This window comes from Solea senegalensis, unplaced genomic scaffold, assembly GCF_019176455.1.
Source record: "Solea senegalensis isolate Sse05_10M unplaced genomic scaffold, IFAPA_SoseM_1 scf7180000012729, whole genome shotgun sequence".
NCBI classification, from domain to species: Eukaryota; Metazoa; Chordata; class Actinopteri; order Pleuronectiformes; family Soleidae; genus Solea; species Solea senegalensis.
This window is the reverse complement of record NW_025320680.1, coordinates 16,560-38,953: the sequence shown is the minus strand read 5'-3', so window position 1 is coordinate 38,953 and position 22,394 is coordinate 16,560. Positions and strand designations below refer to the sequence as shown.

Sequence of the window (22,394 nt, the reverse complement as noted above, 5' to 3'; positions counted from 1 at the left end):
AGCAAAGCAGTTGTTTTCGGTGTTAAAAACATTAGTTTCTGTACTTCCTGCATGACCGGAGCACAGACTCCATCTGACACAGTCATTGAGCTGAAATATGGCTGAATGACTTTGATCGCCGGCTTCTGCTAAATATTGAGATTTCCTCGCCAAATAGTGGAGTTTTATGCATAGTTTAAGGATTTTTTAAGTATTTTTCTGCATTGTTTGGTTTGATTCTTGTCCGACGTCATGCTCGCACTCTTTGGCCAATCAGTGGCCGGCAGTCTGTTGACGTCACGTTGTACTAGCAGCTCAGCTCGCTTGGAACCTTGCCAAAGCAGGTATTAAAAAGAATACCAGGTACTGTCCCTAATGGAAAAACAAAAGAGAGAGGGTTAGTTAACCTTGGCTAGAACTCCCTGTGTTGTTTCCACACCGCCATGTCTGTCACGGTCTGCCGCCAGCTTCCTCTCCTTTTCCATTCGTCTATATTTTCTACCCTTCTATCCGTCAAGACATTTTTGATTATTGCTCAGGTTCTGGCCTCCAGTGTGTTTAAGCACCACAAGCTGCATTATTAAGTGGCTGCAAATAAAAAGTATTTCATACACTGGCTGCACCGTTGTTGTCACTGAAGCTAGTATTTCAATTGAAATAGTTTCCTTAGTCACAGGCGATGCATCATGGTCATTTTATGTCTTAATGTATTGCATTTCTTCCATATATTACCCTTTTAAAAGCAGAGCATCTTTAATGTGCTGTCCCGTGGTCCATTTAAAATGGCAATCATAAAGCAGGGTGTTGTCAGTTATTAACTGACCTTTATTTAAAATTGGGAGCAGCACTTTGACTTAGTTTGCTATGCATGTAACACTCCTCTTCTCTTGGGAAGGACTTGAACTGTGTTGACGTTTTTTTCCCACATTTTGTGTCTGCTGTTAACTTAACTCGGTTCGGAGCAAAGAAGAAAGCAGGGAACGTCTTCTAATTTGCATCCACACTTTCTGTCAAAACTCAGTTTGGTAGTTTGGAAATCAATTACTTTATGGCTAAACGCTCCAGCCTCGAAATCTGTGACCAGACAAGCTTTTCAGCTGCATGTTAGAGGTAATACACATCCAACCATTGTTAAGCACCTGGTACATGATGTCATGTGAGCATTGATGTTGATTCTCTTCGTAGATGTCTATTGTAGAAACAATAAAGGTGAAATGTAAGAACAAATTACAGAGAAAACATCACATTCAGAGCTGACCAATTTGGGAAGTGAGTGCAGGCAACTCCCATCCAAACTTCACTTAAACCTCACCTCAGTTTTCAAACAAAAACCAGAGCAGCGAGGAACATTCCACATTTATTTTGCCTCACCCTCCTGCAAAAACACAGACTTTGAGGTGGTTGTTTTTTGTTTTTTTTTAAATCTGTTGCTAGCTGCAGATGTCAGAGAATCAATGAATCAATAGCCGTGTAACAGGGAAAGTTGTATCTGCGCGACACATGCGATGCTGTTGCTACATGTGGCTCTAATTCTGCAATGGTGACATAATCGCCCACTGGAGTGCTTATATAATTCACTTTTGAACAAGCAGCAGCCTGTTACCTGGTGGTAGATTCAGGGCCTTTTAACCTATGCAAAGCTTGGAAAGCACTGTACGTTTTTCTTCTGAAGGGAAGAAGAACATCGAGTGAACTCCAAGTGCATATCCTGGTAAAAATGGAGTTCTGTCATTCCTCCACATTCAGCTGTTTCCCTTTTTTTTTTTTTACCCTGACGGTGATTGGCAGTGATTGCAGTGGGTTGTGACACCTGGACGGCATCAGCAGTCTGAAGTGTTGCTGTGGATCTGTAACCACGGTTCTCACACGCCGCGGCATTGAACGACCTGTCAGTGTATCGGATGTCCGGCTCAATCGGGTCCTAAATTGAGTGTGGACAAGAACGGTTTAATAACCTCCGTCGCTGGTGATGAGAAAGCAAAGAGTTAGTTTAGCTGAGCTCGTAGCAAAAGCAATTTACATTTCTGAAATGCCTGTGGTGAGTGTGAGACGTGGATTCAGCATTAGTACACATATAGTGATAGACACATTTATCACACTGCTGCATGATCCAGGATTTTTTCTTTCTTTTTTTTTTGGAGATAAACAGATAAGCAGATCTCATATCACATAACACGTACTAACATACAATTAAGTATTCATTTGATTTTTTGGAAATTAACACCTATGAGAATGTTACAGAAGTCACCGTAGCCTAGAGGCACATCAACCCTACTCTGTTTTAATTTGAAAATGGCACGAGATAAAAAACAATTCGAGCGTTTGAGCTCCGTGTCAGAATTTGCCTGTGTCCTCAGGCCACATTGACACAGAACTTTCCCTCAAAGATTTTCTTTTTGTAGTTTCAAGGAATGACTTCATCTGTATCTGTATGTTGTTGTCGGTGGATCAAAGTCCACCCCCGACAAAGAAGAAATTGGCCATCTGTGTGCATTTTCTGTATCAATTGACTGCACTACTTTCTGACAGATTACCTGAGCTCAGGAGATTTGATAACTACGCAGGTTATTTTGTCTGGTTTGCCTGTGCAGACCGGACATTCCTGTCTTTACTCTTAAACCCCAGTGGTTTAGTTTTAATATCAGGGTCACAACCTTGGCATGACATGAAGTGACCACAGCGCTGAGTGCTTTTTATTTTAGTCAACACAACGTCTAGACGAGGCCATTCACTTCAATCTCTGGGCTCTTTTAGGTGTGTGTCCACTCCAGTGTGTTCTGCCGCTCGCCGTTTCGGGTGCACATGATGTGCAGGCTGCAGTCGAACACATGTCTCTATGCCCTCGCTCCATTCTCTCCTCCTCTGCTCCCTCCGCCAGTCCCATCATCTCAAAATGAGTCCAGCGCCGCTGTCACTGCTGACGCGATAGCAGCACGACATCACTGGTGCTATGACAACAGCAAGCTCGGCCTCTCTCTCATTCACTGGTCCATTTTGTCGCTCAATCCTCCGAAGTGTGCACTGCCACACATTAGGACAGCGACCTTTCAGGCCGTGCTGCCTTGGAGACAAAGATTATAACCGGTTACGGATGGGTGCAATATGTTCAATATGCTCAAGCCTTAAAATGTTTTTTTTTTTTTTATTTTACATTTAAGATTGTGCTGATTGGGGTTAAGAAATTCCGGCCAAAATCAGACACTGACTTCTTGAGACTGCAGTTGAGTTTATCAGCTTTTTGTGGAAATAAAGCTGCAGCACTTAGTGTAAACATGATGCTTTTCATAAGGGAGTGGAGGGGCAATTACAGAGGAGACGAGGGAGGGAGCACACATTCCTGCTGGCAGTAGCTCTGCAGTTTGGGGGGTGGGGGGGAGTGGAATTTTAGTTCGGAGGAGGGAGCAGGCAAGGAGGGAGGGAGGCAGGGAGTGAGGAGTGTGAAAGAGTCAGCAGGAGGAGGAAGAGGAGGGGGATTTACAAACAGTCACACCCCCCACCGCTCTCTCCCTCACTTCTTCAACTCATCCTTGCATACAGGAGTCAGTCTGCTGTGGACAGGAGACGTATCAATAATTCCCCTCACGTGGAGCTTACAATTCCCCCCTTTATGATGATGATGCCTGGGATTTCTTTTCGCTACTGAGGGAAGAAAAGGCAGAAGTGACACTTCAAAGTAGTAAATGGTAAGTTAAATCATTGGATTTGCTTGTGTGTGTGTGTGTTTGTGTGCTGCTGTTGCTTGTTGTGAGGAGATAGCAGAGACAAATGGCTCCCCAGCCCCTGAACCTCCCACTGTCCTTAAGAGGTGCTAAATAACACCAGTTTTAGTCACACAAACAATGTGACTGTTTGTAGGATTCGGTGTATTTTAAATCCGTGGGGTGCAACCACTGCTCTTATAAATCATGGTGTGTCCGTTGTGGGGTTTTGTATTTTCAGGATTTATCGTCTCTGGATGTGATTTTCTCTTGAGTTTCTACCAGTGTTTGCATCCACATCTTGTAAGTGAATGTGTATTTTTTCGTCGTTGTTGTTGTTGACAATTATGCTGGGGTCTTCACAGCCTGTGTTTAGGGTGGGGTTGCCACCTCATGTGTGTACCTGTAGCACTCAGGCACAACTTTACCCATGACTGCACGCGATGGGCCATTCTGTGGCCCTCCATTCAGCGTCAGACGCAAACAATGCCGCTCACGTCTGTGTCATTGTCATGACAAAGCAGTGGCGGTGGTGGTGTCTTTTTGTCATTCTAAGGCAAGGGAGATGATGAATTGCAAATTATGCGAGAGATGGGTCAAAGTCAAGGAGAATTCCCAGGGTGCACTCCTGGAGGGGTGCTCCGGGTCTTCATGACCTGCGAGTTCATTTCAAATCCCGGGCATTGTGTTTTGATGCCCTGGAGAGTGGCTCCAGTGGTGGGGAGAGGGGTGAGAAGTGGTCATCTGGTGTCATAGTTATGGAAATGTATCGACTGTTAGAGGCTTAGCGGGACAGGGGGTCAGGCTCCAGCTTGCGGCCTGGCAAGTCCTGACAATACTGCTGTTTTATAATTGAAGTAAAAGTACTAAATCAAACATAAACTCTGAATTATTTTTTAAGAATGAGATTATTGTCCTCGTCCCATATTTTCTTCGTCCTTGGAGGAATATAACTAATCACTGAGCAGTTTGCGTGATCGTGTGTCATACGCTTTTACCTAATTGAGAAGCATGTGCAGTGTAGAGTGGAACAAAGACTTTATTGTAGATTTGCAAGCCTGCGATTATGTGGTCTTTCCAATACTTGGCCTTATTATAAAGGTTACACTATATGTGGAGCAGAATTTAGCATGACGGCACATGCAGCTCCGTGACTTCTTTTCCAACAGTCGCTCCGTTTGATGCCATAAAAATCACACTGCTGTACTTTACATTTTCCAGCCCATGAATGACCTTTTGTCTTTTTTAAATAACCTACACATACTTATGTTTCACTGTGACACCGATGTTAAAGTCGTTTTGTGGTAGACACATTTGTTTCTCGTTGATTTCTCATCCACCAAGTGCACGAGAGGCGCCGCGAGAGCTTTGGCTGCCAGTCATCGTCTTTGTTGACTGTCGGATTTAGATTTTTATAGTTGGCGCTGAAAAGGAGAAATAATAAACACGACGTGGCGATGTTTATGATGACGTCACACGTTTGGGCTTCCACCTTTTTTTGCATGTTTGGCTGAACTTAAGCACTTTGTGAGATTTGTGGCGGGAATTAGACAACAAGACATGTCACTGAAATTCAATTAAAATAACCAGCAAGTTGGAAACAAAGCTTTAGTCAGAACTGAGGTTTGTTTTTTTTTATGTTGAAGTCTCTGCCACACAGTTAAAGGGATAGTGTGAGATATTTTTAAAGGAACACGCCACCGATTTGCATTTAGCTTTGTATTACTAGAATGGGGGTAATATTTTTGAAAAATTGTGCTTCCCCAACATCAACAACTTCATTTCTTTTTTTGGTTACGTGCCCACCAGTGTCACTTGGTCCGAGGCTTGAAACTGCAACACTAATTCCGCACTTTTTAGACTCCCTCGTGGGGGGATGGGACCTCACTCCCAGAATGTAAACAGTGTCCGCCATCTTTGCTAACAGTTACGCTAACGGGACCAAGTGTCACTGGTGGGCACGAAACAAAGAAAAGAATGAAGACATTTCTCAACTCAAGGGAAACTGAAGTTGGGAAGCACAATTTTTCAAAAATACTACCCCTATTCTAGTAATACAAAGCTAAACGCAAATTGGCGAAGTATTCCTTTAAGTGAGGTTGTTTTGAGGCAGTCTACACACTTCCTGTGCTTTGGAAGCAGCTGGGGGTGGGTGTTTGTCAATGCAGGGGAAAACATGGCTGCAAGTGGGGACAGCAGAATAAACAGGTTTTAGCCACTTAACAGAAGGACTGGCCAAATAAAATATACATCAGCTTAAGTGTAAGCTATTTTAAGAGTAGGTTCCCCACTTCACCTTGCTGTTAGACCGTAAACTGAAGTTTGTTTAAAGTGCTCGCTCCCTGCATCAGAGTCCATTGACAAAAACAGTCATTTTAGCCTGCGGGACACAGGAACTGTGGGTTTACCTCTGCCTCTAAAAGTGCTGACATTCAGTTTAATTAAATGGTCCTGCACCACTGTGTGCCTTTTCCTATGTAAACATTTGTCTGACTTGGATACCAGAGTTTGCACACCACCACCACCACAGTTCAAAAACCTGGTTGAATGAGTGGAGCCACTGGACTCCAGCTGAAATGTGTCTGCCACAGTGAGTAGTGACATTTTACCACCGCTGCTATAAATGAGGGGTCTGGTACTGGAAACTGTGATGCTGACCATGTGAAGGTAGCGCCTGGCACATTTTCTGCCCAGATTTGTGTAGTCATGTGTGTCAGGGATACAGCTTGGCTCTGCTTCAATGCACAGTGCAACACATCGGTGGGAAACTGGGAGTTTCAGTGGTGATGTTGTTGAGATGGTGCTCAGCGGAGAGATATGATTTATATCTCATGTACCAGCATATACGTGATTGACACTTAAGTAAAAAAAGAAGAGGCACACACTTTTTTTTTTTTATTACTTCCTAGTCCTACTTCTAGGATGACTTGAGAGAGGAATGCAGTCTTGTCTCATCATCATAGTCTAACAGGACTTGGCATTTATTCCCCTCTTGAGAATCTATTTGCAACGTAAAGTGTGTTTTCTGTCCTCCATTAGTAATGGAATTAAAATGACAATAATGGACCATGGCATTGAACCAGATGTGTGTTTTATTTAGTGGAGGTTGGAGTGGGTGTCTGCACTTGTGGTGCTACCTAAAAGCAACACACTCATAACAGACGCCATTCCTGATATTCCCACTCACTGACCTGGAAGCAAATGAAGATCCAGAGTGAACCAGAGTTTAAAACACATTTCCAGGACGGGACCGCAGCTCCTTTTGCATTTCGTGCACTTGTGTCTTGTGTTCTGTCAGCTGTCTCTCTCAGATTGGTAGGTGACAGGCTCGCCCAACATCAACAACCATTCATTGTTGTCCGTGGAGCCTTAATAGTTTAATGAAGGAGAGCAGGCCATTTGATTGAATTGGAATTATATATATAAAACGCAAAGATTGCAGAGCCAGCTGGCCTCAGTGAAAGTGTGCTGTCCAAAACCGAGGCTGGACTTTACACTGCGTTGGATAAATTACATTAATTAAATTTCATTAATAACATTAGCCTTAGGCCTGAGGCTAAGCCTCCAGATATGCCTGCTGTCCACGCTACACTTACATTTTATGGTCCCAGAATTGAGAAGTTTGAAAATGCTGCTGTCTGGATAAGCGAAAATGGAGTAACGTGGAAACTATGACGCAGTAACCCTCGTTCACTTCATTTTCTTAGTGGTATTGCTGTTATGGGCTGCAAGTGATGATTATTTTCATTAACGATTAAAGTGTTCTCTAGATTAATCGATTAGTTGTTTGATCCATGAAATGTTGTCCTGTTTTTCTCAAACCTCCAAATGTTGATGATGACGTTCTCAAATGTCTTGTTTTGTCCACAAATGATTCACTTGTATCCATTTTCTTTGTTAAATGGGACAAAGAAACCAGAGAATATTCCCATTTAAGAGGGTTAATTGGTAGCATTGCAGTAGTACTTTCTAAAACTACGCAAATGTCCCTTTTTCAGATGAAAATGTAATCGTGTGGATGTCCCCTTTCATAAAAAGAAACCTCTCTTCAAAAATATTGACGCAAAAGTCTCAAATACACCTATTTTCACATTTCCACAAATATCTGATTTCATCCTGCAGCTGTTTTGCATCTGTACCAGAGCTCAGTGGACTGTAGTCCTGGTGCAGGGAACAGTTTGCCCCTGTAACACAAACCGTACATAACTCTGGCCGGTGTTTTGGTAACCATGGGGGGTCCCGGCATTGATACCGCTGATCTCAAATCTGTAATCATAAAAGTGTCAGGAACAGTTGCTGCTTGTGTGAGGGGTAAATTGTTGGGTGTGATTGTGAGTCCAGACCGCGGAGGAGTCTGGAATGTGAAACATGCAAAGGCGGATGAGTGTTGATGCTCAGTGTAGCCAGGGGAGACCTTTTCACTGGCAGTGACAGTTACAGGCTATGAGAAGGTCAACATGTTAGTCTCTGGCGACTGTGGTTGTGATGTTTTGTTACAGTGACCCCAGCCTCTCCTCACAAAGCCCTTTTAAATGCTCTTCCCACATGAATACCTGCACCACAAGCTGTTCGATATTGAGCTTCTAATTCTTCCGCAATCCTGTTACTGTCCCGGCTTTTTCATTTGCATCTGATTAACAGTTTTACATTATTAAGATTTGCTTCAAACGCCTGCTTTTGCAGCATCCAAATCAGGTTTGATTGGTTCAAAACCCCATAGATCTAAAACAGCAGTAGCTACACCAGAATTAAATAAAAAGTAGAACAAGCCCTGATGCTCTCACACCAGTAATGAAGAGAAAATTAGTAGGATGGATATGACTTGGAGAGGGGGAATTTAAGTGAGAAAACGGAATGAAATTAGGGTTGATTTGCATGACATTTGCTGTAATTGTGAAACACTTTTTTATCCTGAAGTAGATTTGACATAATCAAATGTAACAGAATGTAATGTGTATGCTATTTATTTGACACTTAAGAGTATTGTAAATTCAGATGGGAAATTGCTCAGTTGTCCGTGACAGTTCTAAGTCCGGCTAAATATCTAAAACGTGTACAGATTTACTTTGAAACAACTTAAATGGAAGGTAGTAGATTCAACAGAAAGATAGATAAGCAGCGGTACCTTCCCCCAACAGAAGTGTCGTCAGAAGAATGACCACAAACACTACCTGTATCCTCCCCCCATTTGTCTTAACAGTGGACTTTTAGGCTCCAATTAACAGCTGTTTAAGGACTTCAAAGGTCGCCAGCGAGGAGCTAAAGAGCCACAGGCAGGATGTGGCCTGATAGCACCTTGGTTGTAGACGAGCAAATTTCATGATGAAGATGAAAGGACTCGATATAAATAGCTTGCTTTCGCCATTTCATCTGATTCTAAACATTTGCAAGTGGTATTTTAGGACTAAAATATTTAGTTGTTACCACTTCAGCAAAAATACGGTTCGAAACGAACCAAGCAAAGTCAAATTCTTAGGTTAAAAGAAATGCTCCTTCGTTTAAAGAGTGCAAAAAAACAAGATTTATTAAGCAACCTGCAGCATCTGCTATGCGAGCTCATCACAGCCTCAAATGCCAACAGGAGCGGTGACCTCTGCACACAGAGTTGCCCCAGAGAAAACAGCGACGGAGACAAAGGTGTCACCAGGCTAAGCGCCAGCTGCTGCCAGACAACAAGCTCTGCAATCGGAGCATCAGAGCCTTGTGAGAGAATTGTTCACTTTGTAAGAATTCCATAATTACATCACCGAACAACCTCTTCGTACTTGCCAGATTTAGATAAAGAAAACATATTTCCAGCAACTGCACGGAACAAGCGAACGACCGTGCCTTGCAATGAACATCTATTTCTGATCCTATAGTTAAAGCACCATAATTTCAGTATCCCTTTCATCTTGTGACACTAGGGAATTTTACGCACAAGAATAAGTTTTGGAGAATCCACAAAATAGTATTGTTAGCATTGTTTTGTCCAACCAATATGTAACTTTGGGATGGTGATGATGTGATAGACCCACCCCTTCTTCTTCTTCATGTTTGGTGTATATCTGTTGACATTTCCTGAAACATTTTAAGCACACAAAAAAGACCAAATCACAAAAGTTATTTTGCCATGTGGATGAGGCCTTTTATCCTCCTTGGCTGCTCGCATGTGTGTCCGTTTTGAATAATGTAAATGAGGGAACGAGCTCACTAAAGGCCTCCACTGCATTAGCTGTCACAAGCAGCACTTACCCTAGTTTGCATAGTTCACAAAGGAAAAGCAGCCGTTTGCATAATCATCTGCACTTGTACTCCGAAAAGTCAAATTGCCAACACACCCTCATTATCTATGTCTGCCATTGGTTGCTGCTAGCTTACCAGGTCTCACACCAGCTGTACTTTGGGCCATTATTCTGCTTGATATATGCTGGCATCCATCTAAAAGGCTGTTCTCCTACAATACCAGAGTCCCATAACACACAGCCGCACCTGAGCCTCTCATGACAGGGCCAGACAGGACACACACAGCCGCAGCACTAGCATTTGAAATGGTCCCCACAAACAAAGAACATCAATTCCTCAGTAAGTGCAATTTCTCAGTTTGGTGGCTGATTGAATAGATTTGCTGTTAAAACACTGTACTGTCTATAGATCATATTTTGTGTAATGCTGTACAAATTTTGGCTGGATCAACCCAATCCCGGTTGGCCCGTTCCTTTGTGATGCATCCCGTGCCAAGATTGGCAGAAAGCTATCCCAAGTCGATTCAAAGCGCTTTGATCGTCACTGAAAGCCCCTCTTTCCAGCTGTTTGCTATTCAGAGTTTCTAGGGACTGCACATCCAAGTCAGAGAAATACTCTCTGGCTGTGTGACAACTTTCATTTAGAACTGGGAAGTGAAGACTGGAGGAAGTACTCGTTTTGTTCATCAACACCTCAAATAAATGCTACTCTGGTGCGGATGTTTTCTCACCGGCCTGATACGTGTTGGAGAGGATGCAGGCTTTGCTGATGCCAACTTCCCCTCTGGCTAAACGGAATCTTAAATACAGTTGATCACACTCCGAAGTGGAAAATGACTCATGAGAACAAGGGATTGCTGTATGGTTCATCTACTTACACAGAAGCATATGACTCTATCAGCGGGGAAATGTGAGCTGTCCTGAGTGCAGTCTTTCACTGGTAACCCCTCCCCACCCCCCACCCCCCACACACACACACACACATACCACCACCACCGCCTCCTCCTCCCCTTCTATACAACTACCTGTGTTATTATCTCCAGACAGGAGTGTTCAGATTACAGGGTTTGTGTGTTGGAGCTTGTAACTAGTCAACACGGTGCATTTTTGCCTTTCACCGGGAGCGCATTAGCAAGACTCCAAATTTGATAGAGTTCTATCAAAATTCAAGCCCAATTTATTTGTATCTTGTGTTGCAAAGTGAATCTGATTTCATTACATAAGCCATTATGTAACTAACACATTTTGCCTCTCTCATCCTCAGATTTGTCTGTATCACAAGATCCTACTGTAGTGTGTGGTTATAGGACTGCATGACTGGGATTTTGGGACCGTCTTTGAGTTGTATCTTCTTTGGAAAGTCCAAAAGTCAGATTGTTTAAATGATGCAACAATCCTAGTTTCCTTGGATCATCCAAACCGCTTGACATTTTCTGTCCTCGGGGATCTAGTTGAGAAGAAGAGCAGGTGGGAGTTGGGGCAGTTTTTTTTCCCTTGTTCCTGTTCCAACAGGCCCCAAGTATTTGCCAAATATAAGCTGGGCTTTTAAAGTCGTCTTTAATAACAAAAGGACCTTAAATCTACCTGTCACATATTTCAGGAATGACCAAATTCTTCGGAACAAGGAATGGGAATATGAACATGACTCCCCCAAAGCCGTTTCAGATATCAGCGACAGTGGTGTGGGGAAGAGCTGTTCTGGCATAAATCAGAAAGTGAGACATTTATGTTCCAAGTACTGTTAATGTCGGTATCGATGTGATTCCAGGCTTTTTCAAAAGATGGTTCTGAACCTTTTTAAGAGTTTAAGAAACGACTGATTGTTACAGAAGAAACATTTCTGTGTTTCAGACAGAGACTTATGATGCTGACGGCTGAAGTGGTGGATGACATATTAGCAGAATGAACTTCAGAATATTTCACACGATTATAAAATAGCGTATTTTGAAGTCTAGCACAACACGCCCTGTTGTTGCCGTTATATTAATATGCCATAACAGATTTGTTTTGAGAACTTGATTTTATGAATTGGATAATTGCCCATCAGTGTCTCACTGTCAGCCTGATGCATACGGCTGTTGAAAAACACCCCCGAGTGGCTCATGAGAATTGTCTTGACGCTGATTTGTTGCTCAACTCGTGTCACAATAAAACAGTTCTTCTCTCTGGTCTGTGGGTGGCTGGAATCTCCTGTGGTTATGTGTTTCATTAGAAGCTTGTAATGGATAAATCATCCCGTGTCCTGCTGTCCAGTGTCCTTATTCAACCTGCTGAAAACAAACGATAGACAACCCCTCTCTCACTTGGGTCTGCAGTCTGTCACACTGCTAAATTACAGGCGGTCTAATTGTTGATTTATGTTAATGTATGTATAATGGATGATAGTGATGATAAAGGACGGAGACAGGGCGCTACCTTGTTGATGAGAGGTAGCTGGTCAAAGTGGAATCCCGCCATCCGCTAAACTTGAAACCTGTATACAGTGGTATTACCTATGTGGATTTAACAAATATGTAGTGATTTCTTTCTATAAACATGTTCATTTTCTCATTTGCTCACAAAGCTGTTGCTCTGGAAGGAGAATAGTCTTGGAACTTAGTCACTCACTTGATGTTTACCTTTGATAGAACCATTAACTCCTTGTTGGAGTTTCTGCAACAAAACCTGTTCCTTGTGCATAATAACTGTAGCTGTGTAGTTGTGTGTTTTACTGCGTGGTGCCGTGCTGTGTTTACGACTTCTTGTCACAAAAGCCCTTAGGGACGGGCGTTTGAAATCAGCATTCACAGGAAAACGTCGCAATACTTTTATTGAATAGCTACAGTATATCGCATATATGTGTTCACGTCACTTACATTTAATTGGCTGACACTTATTACTCATTTGTATTTTGTCAGATCTTCGTCTTTATCGTCTTTATATATGTATGTAGGTACAGTTAATGTGCAGGTTTATTTTCTGAGTGTTTCTGGCCTTTTTTCCCAGCGTGAACAACTGTTCATCAGACATCTGTTCACATCAGGAGTGAACAGATGTGTAGGTGTGAACAGGGTCAGAGACCTGTTGTCCTTGTGTATGGCCTGATTTGATGATGGCTTAGTAAGTTAGATAGTGTCGGTTGAGTGATTTGATTTTGCTTTTATACAATTTAAGCAATTTGTCAAATACACATCCAGTTTTCCTTCTTTCTTTAAATCAGTTTATTTTTTATCATCTTTGACTTTGACACTGCCCTTTTATTCTAAATGGAGAATGCCCAAAATGCTAGAGCAGCAGGTTTTGTTGTAATTTGACACTGTTGCAGAGAAACTGAACGGCCCTTTTTAATGTTTGAATATCTGCTCATTTCAGCAAGCTGTTGCTCATTTTTCAGGCCTGAACAGATGAAGTTGTACTGTAAAATCCAAGGTCACTGCATCCCATAAAACTGCTGAACAACCTGGATTTTGAGCAGTAGAATTCAATTCCTTGTCTTGTGGATTCATCTTTGTGTTTTCAGTCACACGCCACCTCGCTGCCTGTGTGCAGTGCGAGAATGTTAAACAATGTAATGCTAACACAGAAGTCACAGAGAGTTATGTATAGCTGATGGGTTCAATCAGCAGTGGGAAAAGCTTAGCTTTTCATATTTTTAACGAAGACATTTTGGGGAGTACCAGAAATCCTCAAAGTAGCCCTTACGGTTATAATCATGCTCACATTTTTTAAGCCTGTGTATTTTAACCCTCTGTGAATAAGGTTTCCTCTAATAAGTGCATTTCATATTTCTGCTCCAGGTGTCTCCTCTTTTTTTCTTTCCCTTCTTTCCACTTTTCCACGGATATGATGGAGCGGAGCAAAGCAGTAAAACTGCAGGGTGATATGAAAAATGAATGGACTTCCATCAACATCAAACGTGCATTTCAGTGCAGTGAGCGGTGATGAGTGAGCAAAGTGAGAACAGAGGAAAGGGAGTGATGTAAGGCAGGGAAAAAAGGGTCAGCTTCAGTTTATGCAACACTCTTCTTCATAGCGAGCCTGAGTGCATGTAGCAGCAGCAGCCGCAGTAGGGTGGGCTCCCACCCATCTGTGTCAGCCTCTCACCAAACCACACTGCACACCCCTTAAGGGTCCATCCTGAAAGGGAAGGAGAGGGGGCACATGAGGAGGAAGAGCAGCCAAAGTGTGGTCAGTTATCTCCTGTCCCATCTGCTGACGGTCCCAGGCATGGAACAGGACTTTTTTGGGGGCAGGGTGTCCAGCCTACAGGCAGGTACATGGAGTCCACATGTGCACACAGACACGTTACCGCTCTCAGTCTTCTCTAATGGACAAGGTTGTGCCTGAGAACAGACAACTGCGGCACGACAACAGAGATGGTTCACTTCAGCTTTGAATAACTCGTGTTCACTCAGGCTGTCATTACATCCCCTCCACTTCACAAAGCTCTTAACAATGTTGAAAGGAACTGCGAGTGGATCACTTCCTCTGTCACACTATGATGGGGCTGTGTGTCCATCCATCAGTTTCTTGATCAAGTGCGTGTTCATCTTGTTGCTTTAGATTTGTTCACTGTTTGTCGGCAACAGTAGTTCTTTTTAAATACACTTGTGCCTTTATCTGGTTAGAGACAGTAAAGCGAAAACAGGACGGGAGTAGATAGAGTAAAGGTGTGGGAGTCAATCCAGTAAACCAGCTGCTCAAGGTGTGTCGCCTGTGTGGTACGTGCCACACCTGGATGCTCCAAAAGTGATGGATGGTTAAATGGTTAAAAAGAGCTTTTTTCAGAAATACTTTGATACAATCACAGGTTGAATTTTTTCTTTCTTTTTTCATCAGTGAAGCAGTTTAAGAGGAAATACAATCATGCAGTATTTAGCATATAGCATCCTGTTTCTATGTACACAAAGTACACACCACTTTTTAGCTGCAGACTTATTTTATATGACACTGTATTTGATTAAATTGAAAATTGAAAGCACACATGCCACATTTTTAATGATTTTTTTTTTTTGCTTGGATGTCTGTTTTCAGAGTTTTGTGGATTGTACCAGCAGCCCCAGGACCAAACACTAAAGATCCAGCGAGCAAACAAAATGAAAACTTTGCAAACTTGCAGGTATACCTACACACAGAAACAGATCTGTCATTCATTGTCTTAACACCTATGTGGCTGTATATTTGAATTATTAATTTGTTCCTCTTCTGTTCAGCGTCTGAATCATGGGAAATGTCGAGAGTCAGATTGGGGACCACGGCCTCTATGGTAATGAGCGTGGCTATTTGTCACGCAAACACATGTCCCGGTCTCTTCGCATCTCCAACAAGCAGTCTAGACGCCCTCGACATGCCTCGTCTGGGAAAATAGAGCACAGAAACTCTGAGACAAGCACGCGCTCAAGTAGCACCCCCAGCATCCCACAATCCCTAGCAGACCATGGCCTGGAACCCTTCAATGAGACAAACATCCTCCCAGACTTTGGAAGCCCCATTTGGGTGGATCGTGTGGCCATGAACCTGCGACCCGTGTCCTTCCACAATGACCTGGCCAATCCGTCCGTGCACATGAATACAATGCACATAACTCTACCCGGGCCCACCGCAGAGGAGGCGCAGGAGGATGTTTACACGGGGGAGGTAACTTACCTGCAGAAAACCAGAGAGGGCACCAAAGAGACAATCGTCTTCAAAAAGAAAAGGTCCAAATCTGCAGACATGTGGCGGGATGACAGCCTGGAGTTCTCCCTGTCAGACCTCAGCCAAGAGCAGCTGACCAGCACAGAAGAAATCATAGACACAGCCAATGAGAGAGACTTAACTGACTGTGAGGGAAACTTGCAGTCCAGCCCCACAGACTCTACGGACAGGGCAAACTCTTTGGAAGAGCTGTACAGGCAGAAGAGCCCAGCCCGCAGGCAACCCCATGGCCGCTATGCCAAGTGGCACAATGCCAACAGGGCTGTCAGGGAGGGAGAGGACGATAAGATGCTTTCCCCATCAGAGGAGGACGGCAACAGTTACAGTGCATTTACCCTTCCCTGCAGGCGTTCCCACTGCCTGTCTGAAGGCCTGAACAGCCACCAAGCCGCCATGTGTGCCAGTATGCAGGGCAAGAGGGCGCAGACTATACAGGTAAGATGATGCTTGGAGAAAGTGTTACACATTTCATTCACACGTGTACGTAAACGGTGCGTTCATGCTTGTTTAATACTCCTAAAGTTGAACTGTTAGAGCTCTGTCATGGTGCTTTTGTGCTTCTAGGATAGAGAATTGAAAGCTGTGCAGAATTTTAATGCAGCCTGGTGGCATCACCAATAAGACAGCAACCCTCCCCATTTACCCCTGCCCCCCCCATTGCTTCTGAGCATTTCCTGTGCTGCTTTCACTTCATAGAAGCTGCTGAAATGGATTAAGTGTTAAAAAAAACAAAAAACGAAAAAGCATCTAGTGTCAAGGGAGCTTTCTTGATGAAACTGTTTTTGTCTTCGGGGAGAAGACTGCTGCTTAAAGTTACTCCCCGTTTGAAATGCCTCGGTCTTTTGTTATGATAATGAGAAGGAGGCCTGTGCAAGAGTGTAACAGTAAAACGTGGATGGTGGCCCTGTCACTGCGGGGCACCATCAGCCCTGGTGAATGGGGCTCTGAAGCGCATGATTAGGTCATGTGACCACGCGGAGATACCAAGTTCAGTGTTGCCCCCTTCATCTCCCAGGAGCATTTGGCCATGTGGGTAAGAGAGGGCAGACCCTCTGGTGCCACAGGGAGGGCAGGCTGTACTCACACAGTGCTAAGCACTTTGCTGTGAGTAATTAAGTTTGAGGAGACTCTCAGGAGTAAGCAACCCATGGAGACTTGTTAGACCTTTGCATGCGGTTTTTGCAACATACTTGCCTCACAAGAGTGGCTCCATCATGGATCTATAGACACAGCTTTGTTGTCAGTCAATATAGGAATTGTTGCTGACTGGCTGACTTGTCAGTGATGACAAAAACGTGGTCCTTACCTGTCTTGTGCCTCCGACGCGATGCAGGATGTCACAGCCGGGGAGGGCAGCGAGTACGAGGACAGCGGTATCGATGGCGTGACGGTGGAACCACAGCACCAGTCCAGACGCTACAAGACCATGTCGGCATCCTTCTCCGTGAGCTCAGCGCACGGGAGGAGCATGTTCGCCGGCAGCGACAGCGGCAGCAGCAGCGGCGGAGGGCCCAGCGAGTGCGTGCAGGGCGTCTACGAGAACTTCCGCCAGGAGCTGGAGATGAGTTCCTGCCAGACGGAGAGTGTGGAAGAGGCTGGGTCTGCCTTAAGTGATGAGCAGAGCACCATGAGCTCCGCCTACCAGTCTGACCCGTTGCTCAGTGTCGCTCAGGGAATGGTGCGGAAAGCTGGCAGGCTCGCCGTCAAGAACTTCCTCGTACACAAAAAGAACAAGAAAGTGGAGTCGGCCACAAAGCGCAAGTGGAAGAGTTACTGGGTTTCCCTCAAAGGTTTGTTTCTTTCTCACTGTGTCCAAACTTTTTCTCAGCAAAATACTAAAACACCATCAAAAGCACGCTGTGTTGGCAGATCTGTACTGACACTAACATACAGTTGCCAATGCAGAAATGCTTATCTTATAATTAACCTCAACAAAGTAAAACAAGCTTTAAGCATCAGTTGTTTTTTTACCCTTTGACTGGGCATGAAATCAAATCAACTGATCCTGATTGCTCTCTCTAAGTCGAGCCATGCTGCACTTCTTAATGTTGGCCACTGGAGAGCAGAATTAAATTGCTTAAGTAAATCTGGCATTTAGGAAATTGGAAATTAGGACCAGGAAGTAACTGTTTGTGTTTGGTTTTCCAGGTTGCACTCTGTTCTTTTACGAGACTGACGGCGGTTTAGGTATCGACAACAGTAGTATTCCCAAACATGCCATCTGGGTCGAGAACAGTATTGTTCAGGCTGTACCAGAGCATCCCAAAAAGGACTTTGTGTTCTGTCTCAGCAACTCCCTGGGAGATGCTTTTCTGTTCCAGGTGAGAAAATGCTTTCATGTCCTCTGAGAAAGAGAAGTCGATCACATTCACAAAACAGCTCATCATCACAGGAAAAGCAAATAAAGAGCTTTATATTTAGACTGTGAAGGAGTTGCTGTTTAACCTCTGACTTTTCTGTCCCCACGCAGACCTGCAGCCAGACGGAGCTGGAGAACTGGATCACAGCCATCCACTCAGCATGTGCCACTGCCGTCGCCCGCCAGCACCACAGAGAGGACACGGTCCGGCTGCTGCGCGCTGAGATGAAAAAGCTTGAGCAGAAGATCGACATGGACGAGAAGATGAAGAAGATGGGAGACATGCAACTGTCTGCCGTCACTGACACCAAGAAGAGAAAGACCATCCTGGATCAAGTAGGTTTTTATTCTTGTTTCTATTGTCTTCCTGCAAGTCTGAGAAAGTTTGAGAAGCACTCATGATTTCGCTTCTCTGAGGAAAAGCAAACTGTAAAAAACTTTATGTTACATATGTAAACTGGTTTAAGCTTGTTTCGTGCCACAAATGGAAGATATACAAAGAATCAACATAAGGGAATTAACAATGGATCTCAGGGGGATCATCCACTAGAGGCTGCTGATGCCACACACCAAACAGCCATCAGACTGTTTTTTTTACCTGATATTCACTTGGCACCAGTCGACCAGCTTCCATTTTCTCAATTGGCTGTAAAGCTTGCATTGTCTTTAATGGGTTTGTTTACAAAGAAGGGGGATCAAATGGCTTTGTTTGGTCAGTTAGGTAGAGCCTGGTTCTGTTTGGCAGTGTTAGGTTTCACATTGTGCAGAGCAGAATGGATGTAGGCCTGCTCCTCAGAAAGCTGCAACACTCCCAGCCTCTCTCTGCCAGAGGAATGCGCAGTATTGTCTCTCTCATCTCTGGGCTACTTGGCAGTGATACAGAGCCATGATGCTGGCCGGCCGCCTCTTCAAAACACCACTGCAGGACCGTGACTGGACTGGGAGGAGACAGCCCAGTGAATGATCATAATGTCCTGCTCTATTGCCCCAGCAAACATCAAACCGTTAGGCACCGATTGGCACAGTTTAGTGACAAAGCTTCTCGGAGAGAGTGAGATTCTCCATTTTGTGGCCTGAAATTGACAATCAGCCTCGATGCACAATTAATTGGACGTGTCCCTCTCACAATTACAGATCTTCCTTTGGGAGCAGAACCTGGAACAGTTTCACATGGATCTGTTCCGCTTCAGGTGCTACCTGGCCAGCCTGCAGGGAGGAGAGCTGCCCAACCCAAAACGCCTCCTGGCCTTTGCCTCCCGCCCCACCAAGCTGGCAATGGGCCGACTGGGCATTTTCTCAGTCTCTTCCTTCCACGCATTGGTAAATGTCCCCCCTGTGTTCTTGTCATTTTCTTTATTTATTGTTTTAGGCTTTTTTTTTTTATCATACGTGGGACCAATAACTAGATCAGTTATCAGGTAGGACCAGTAAATACTACTGATCATGAAAATGGATTTCAGTTATGATACTGACGATTAGGTGAAATCGACATCTTTTTGTTCCCAGCTGATAGTGAAGTTGTGATAGCTAAGAACCATGCAGGAAGTGAACACGGGTAATTATTTTATGCAGTGTTGTAAAACAAAAAAATGCTAGGGTAGTATGCATTTTTAAATGAAAACCAAGTAGTATGAATGAAGCCTGACACTGATGTATGTCGAGGTAGTCATTTTTAATAATCTGCCTCAATTCATCTTCCAGTTATATTTCAAAATGACACATTTGTGTTCTCTTTTTTACTTGTTTTTGGGCCAAAAAATCTGCATCAACTTTTGGCCATAAATAGCCATAAAAAAAACAAACTATATCAGTTGACGCCTCACGCCACTTCTGCACTCATTCTCTTTTTATGTCCTGTCGATGTTTCCTCAGCCCTTTTCAGAACGAGTGTGCATGCAGTTATTCAGGGAAACGGAGATGAGTAAATAAACACGGAATCAAAGTGAAGGAAGTATAAAATAAGTGGAGGACAGAGGCGTTAAAGTGTCTTCTGTTTGACATGCTGCACTGCGTTGGCAGTGTGAGAGAGAATAGTATCTCATTGATTTCTCTAAAAATCAGTGGGATGTTTCCCTGCACTACAAGTACTTTCAGCTGTGGAGTGCACAAACCTAGTGCGGCAGTGTCGGGACAGATGCCCCCACTTTGAGAGCCAGTTGTAATGTCTAACATAGCATATTTTCTCTCTTGCTTCTCTGCACATGAGTAGCTCAAAAATGCCAGGTTGTGAATTTTGTCCACTGCTCATGTGTGAAGCTCTAAATCTGTATGTACTGTAAGCTATTTATCACAGTGACATCCACGTGACCACAGCGGTCAGTAAAGGACAAGTTATTGTAGCATCAGTGTGGTGTCCTCTTCATAGTTTATTATGCCTATGGGCCCACAAGCAAGGGTATCTACTGATACTGATATCAGTCCAACACAGTTGTTTTGCAACTTTTAAACTCCTAAGCTGTAAATAACACACACTGCTGATGCATCACTTCCCCATAAAAAGCCATTTCAAATACAGTAATGCTCACAACTTTTTTACGGCATTGAAGTAATTATTTGATGTTAACGGGTTTTGAATTGAATCAGATTTCACGTTATACCCCCGGTATCTGATCCAGTGATTTTGCAGTGATTATCAGCCCTTCCCTACTTAGGGAAAACACATTGCTCGTAAAGAGTTTTTCCTAGTATTCATGTCACTTTAAATTATATTTTTTTTATTTTTATGGCCCACATAAGGCTTTCATACAGTGTATGTCTGTATGACTGACACACTGGTGTGCAAACGTTTGGATCTGAGGACAAACTGAATGTTGGTGTGATTTAGCCGCATGGTTCTGACTGATGTTTTTTGCAGGTGGCGGCACGCACAGAGACTGGAGTACGGCGACGGGCACATGCCATGTCTCGCTCCTGCAGCAAGCGCAAGAGCAGGTTCTCCTCGCTCTGGGGTCTGGACACTACCTCAAAGAAAAAGACAAAAGCCCATCCCACTATCACCCAGGTCTGTGACGTTTTTCCATTCACAAACTTTTACCCATGTTCCAACAGGTCAAAAACCCGTTTAATCCCTGGTTTAACAAGGTTTTTCACCTAAGGGAATGTGTTTGTTTGGCTTTTTATCAGCTTTGGCGCCAATCCCCATCTGTTAGTCCTGACTGAAGAATTATGGAATAGCTCTTGGCATTAATTCTTATTTTTTTTAAACTTAAACTTGCTTAATTCCTGGCATGTTCATGGTGTTTTAAGTCACACACAGAGTGGATCAGCCACTGGGAATGGATATGGCGTTAATAGTCTTTAACAGCTTCATCTGGGTTTAAAAATACAGTAGAAACTTCTGTTTTCTGTTTACTAACATGTCCTTCTCAATTCTGCTAAATCTGTGACTACATCTTATTCTCTTTTCAATCTTCTGTTCAAACATGCAGGTCTTTGCTGATGGCAGCGATTCAGTGAACCAGCCTGTAGATGGCACACATTTTAATCCTACTACAGAACACAGAGTAAGGAGGATTTGTTCATTCTGTTTTTGAAGGCCACTGTACTTCTGTTTAATTGACACAGTAAATATGCCACAGTGTAGAATTCAACACTTGTTCTACACAGAACTATAAACCAGGCACCAGCAGTGTTTGTGCAGTAATGCTCATCCTGCTTTGTTTTGTTGTGGATTGAAAGAAATGTTGCTGTTGTATCACATTTTAAGCAAACGCCCATAATTGTCTTTCGTTCAAAGAAAAATGAGGAGGGAACTGTGAAAAGTCTTCCACGGCCCAGCACAGAGAGTGACATCTGGGTCCCTGACCACCTGACCCCCTCCTGGGTGTGTCTGCCAAATGACCAGCCGGTACTAGCCATCATCCAACCAGGGGAATCTGCACTGTGTGTTCTCGAAACCATCTGCAAGGTAAAAACTCCCACGATCAAATGACCTTTATTCAGTGCGTGTCTGAAAGTGTTATTGACATAAAAAATGCACATTTTTAATGACATAAAAATGTGCCAGGAGACACAGATTCCCCAGAAATGATTGTCAGGCTGGGTCAGGTTCAGTCAATTTCAAGTTCTTTTTAGTGAAACATCTTGCAGAATAGTGTGAATCCAAATGTTCCCAATTGTATTATTGAAAATACAGTGTTAACATTTAGTAAATAGATGTAAAAAAAAATAAGTGACAAGTAGAAGCTGACCTAGTGTTTCTGTTTAGATTTGGGGTTTACAATTTACGAAGCACACTGAATGCAACACAGACTATTAAAGCCATCCATTGTGGATGTTATCCTTCACCTACACAACAACTAAAAATAAACCACAGTGGTTGGATTATATAAATAGTTTGTCAGTTGTTACAGTTCAATAAGAACTAATAAAGAAGGACTGATTGTTGTCAATGGTGAGCCTGCAGCGGCTGGTGATAATTCATAAAGAAAGTGTGTTACTTTTGTGGTTTGCCACAAA

At 43.5% G+C, this 22,394-nt stretch overlaps 1 protein-coding gene across 3 annotated transcripts in view; it reads left to right on the top strand.

The window, feature by feature from the left end:
* LOC122759969 (rho guanine nucleotide exchange factor TIAM1-like) overlaps nucleotides 1-22,394 on the top strand; it is a 47,561-nt gene that overhangs the window by 9,842 nt on the left and 15,325 nt on the right. For 2 of the 3 annotated variants that reach the window (XM_044014998.1, XM_044014999.1), the window contains 10 exons: nucleotides 3,517-3,662; nucleotides 14,915-14,999; nucleotides 15,094-16,012; nucleotides 16,911-17,367; nucleotides 17,726-17,898; nucleotides 18,048-18,272; nucleotides 19,071-19,256; nucleotides 20,791-20,937; nucleotides 21,365-21,439; nucleotides 21,673-21,843. In XM_044014998.1, the coding sequence (XP_043870933.1) occupies nucleotides 15,104-16,012; nucleotides 16,911-17,367; nucleotides 17,726-17,898; nucleotides 18,048-18,272; nucleotides 19,071-19,256; nucleotides 20,791-20,937; nucleotides 21,365-21,439; nucleotides 21,673-21,843 (2,343 nt within the window). In that variant the 5' untranslated portion in view covers nucleotides 3,517-3,662; nucleotides 14,915-14,999; nucleotides 15,094-15,103. The remainder of the gene's footprint in view (nucleotides 1-3,516; nucleotides 3,663-14,914; nucleotides 15,000-15,093; nucleotides 16,013-16,910; nucleotides 17,368-17,725; nucleotides 17,899-18,047; nucleotides 18,273-19,070; nucleotides 19,257-20,790; nucleotides 20,938-21,364; nucleotides 21,440-21,672; nucleotides 21,844-22,394) is intronic. The other variant, XM_044015000.1, reaches the window with a different exon arrangement.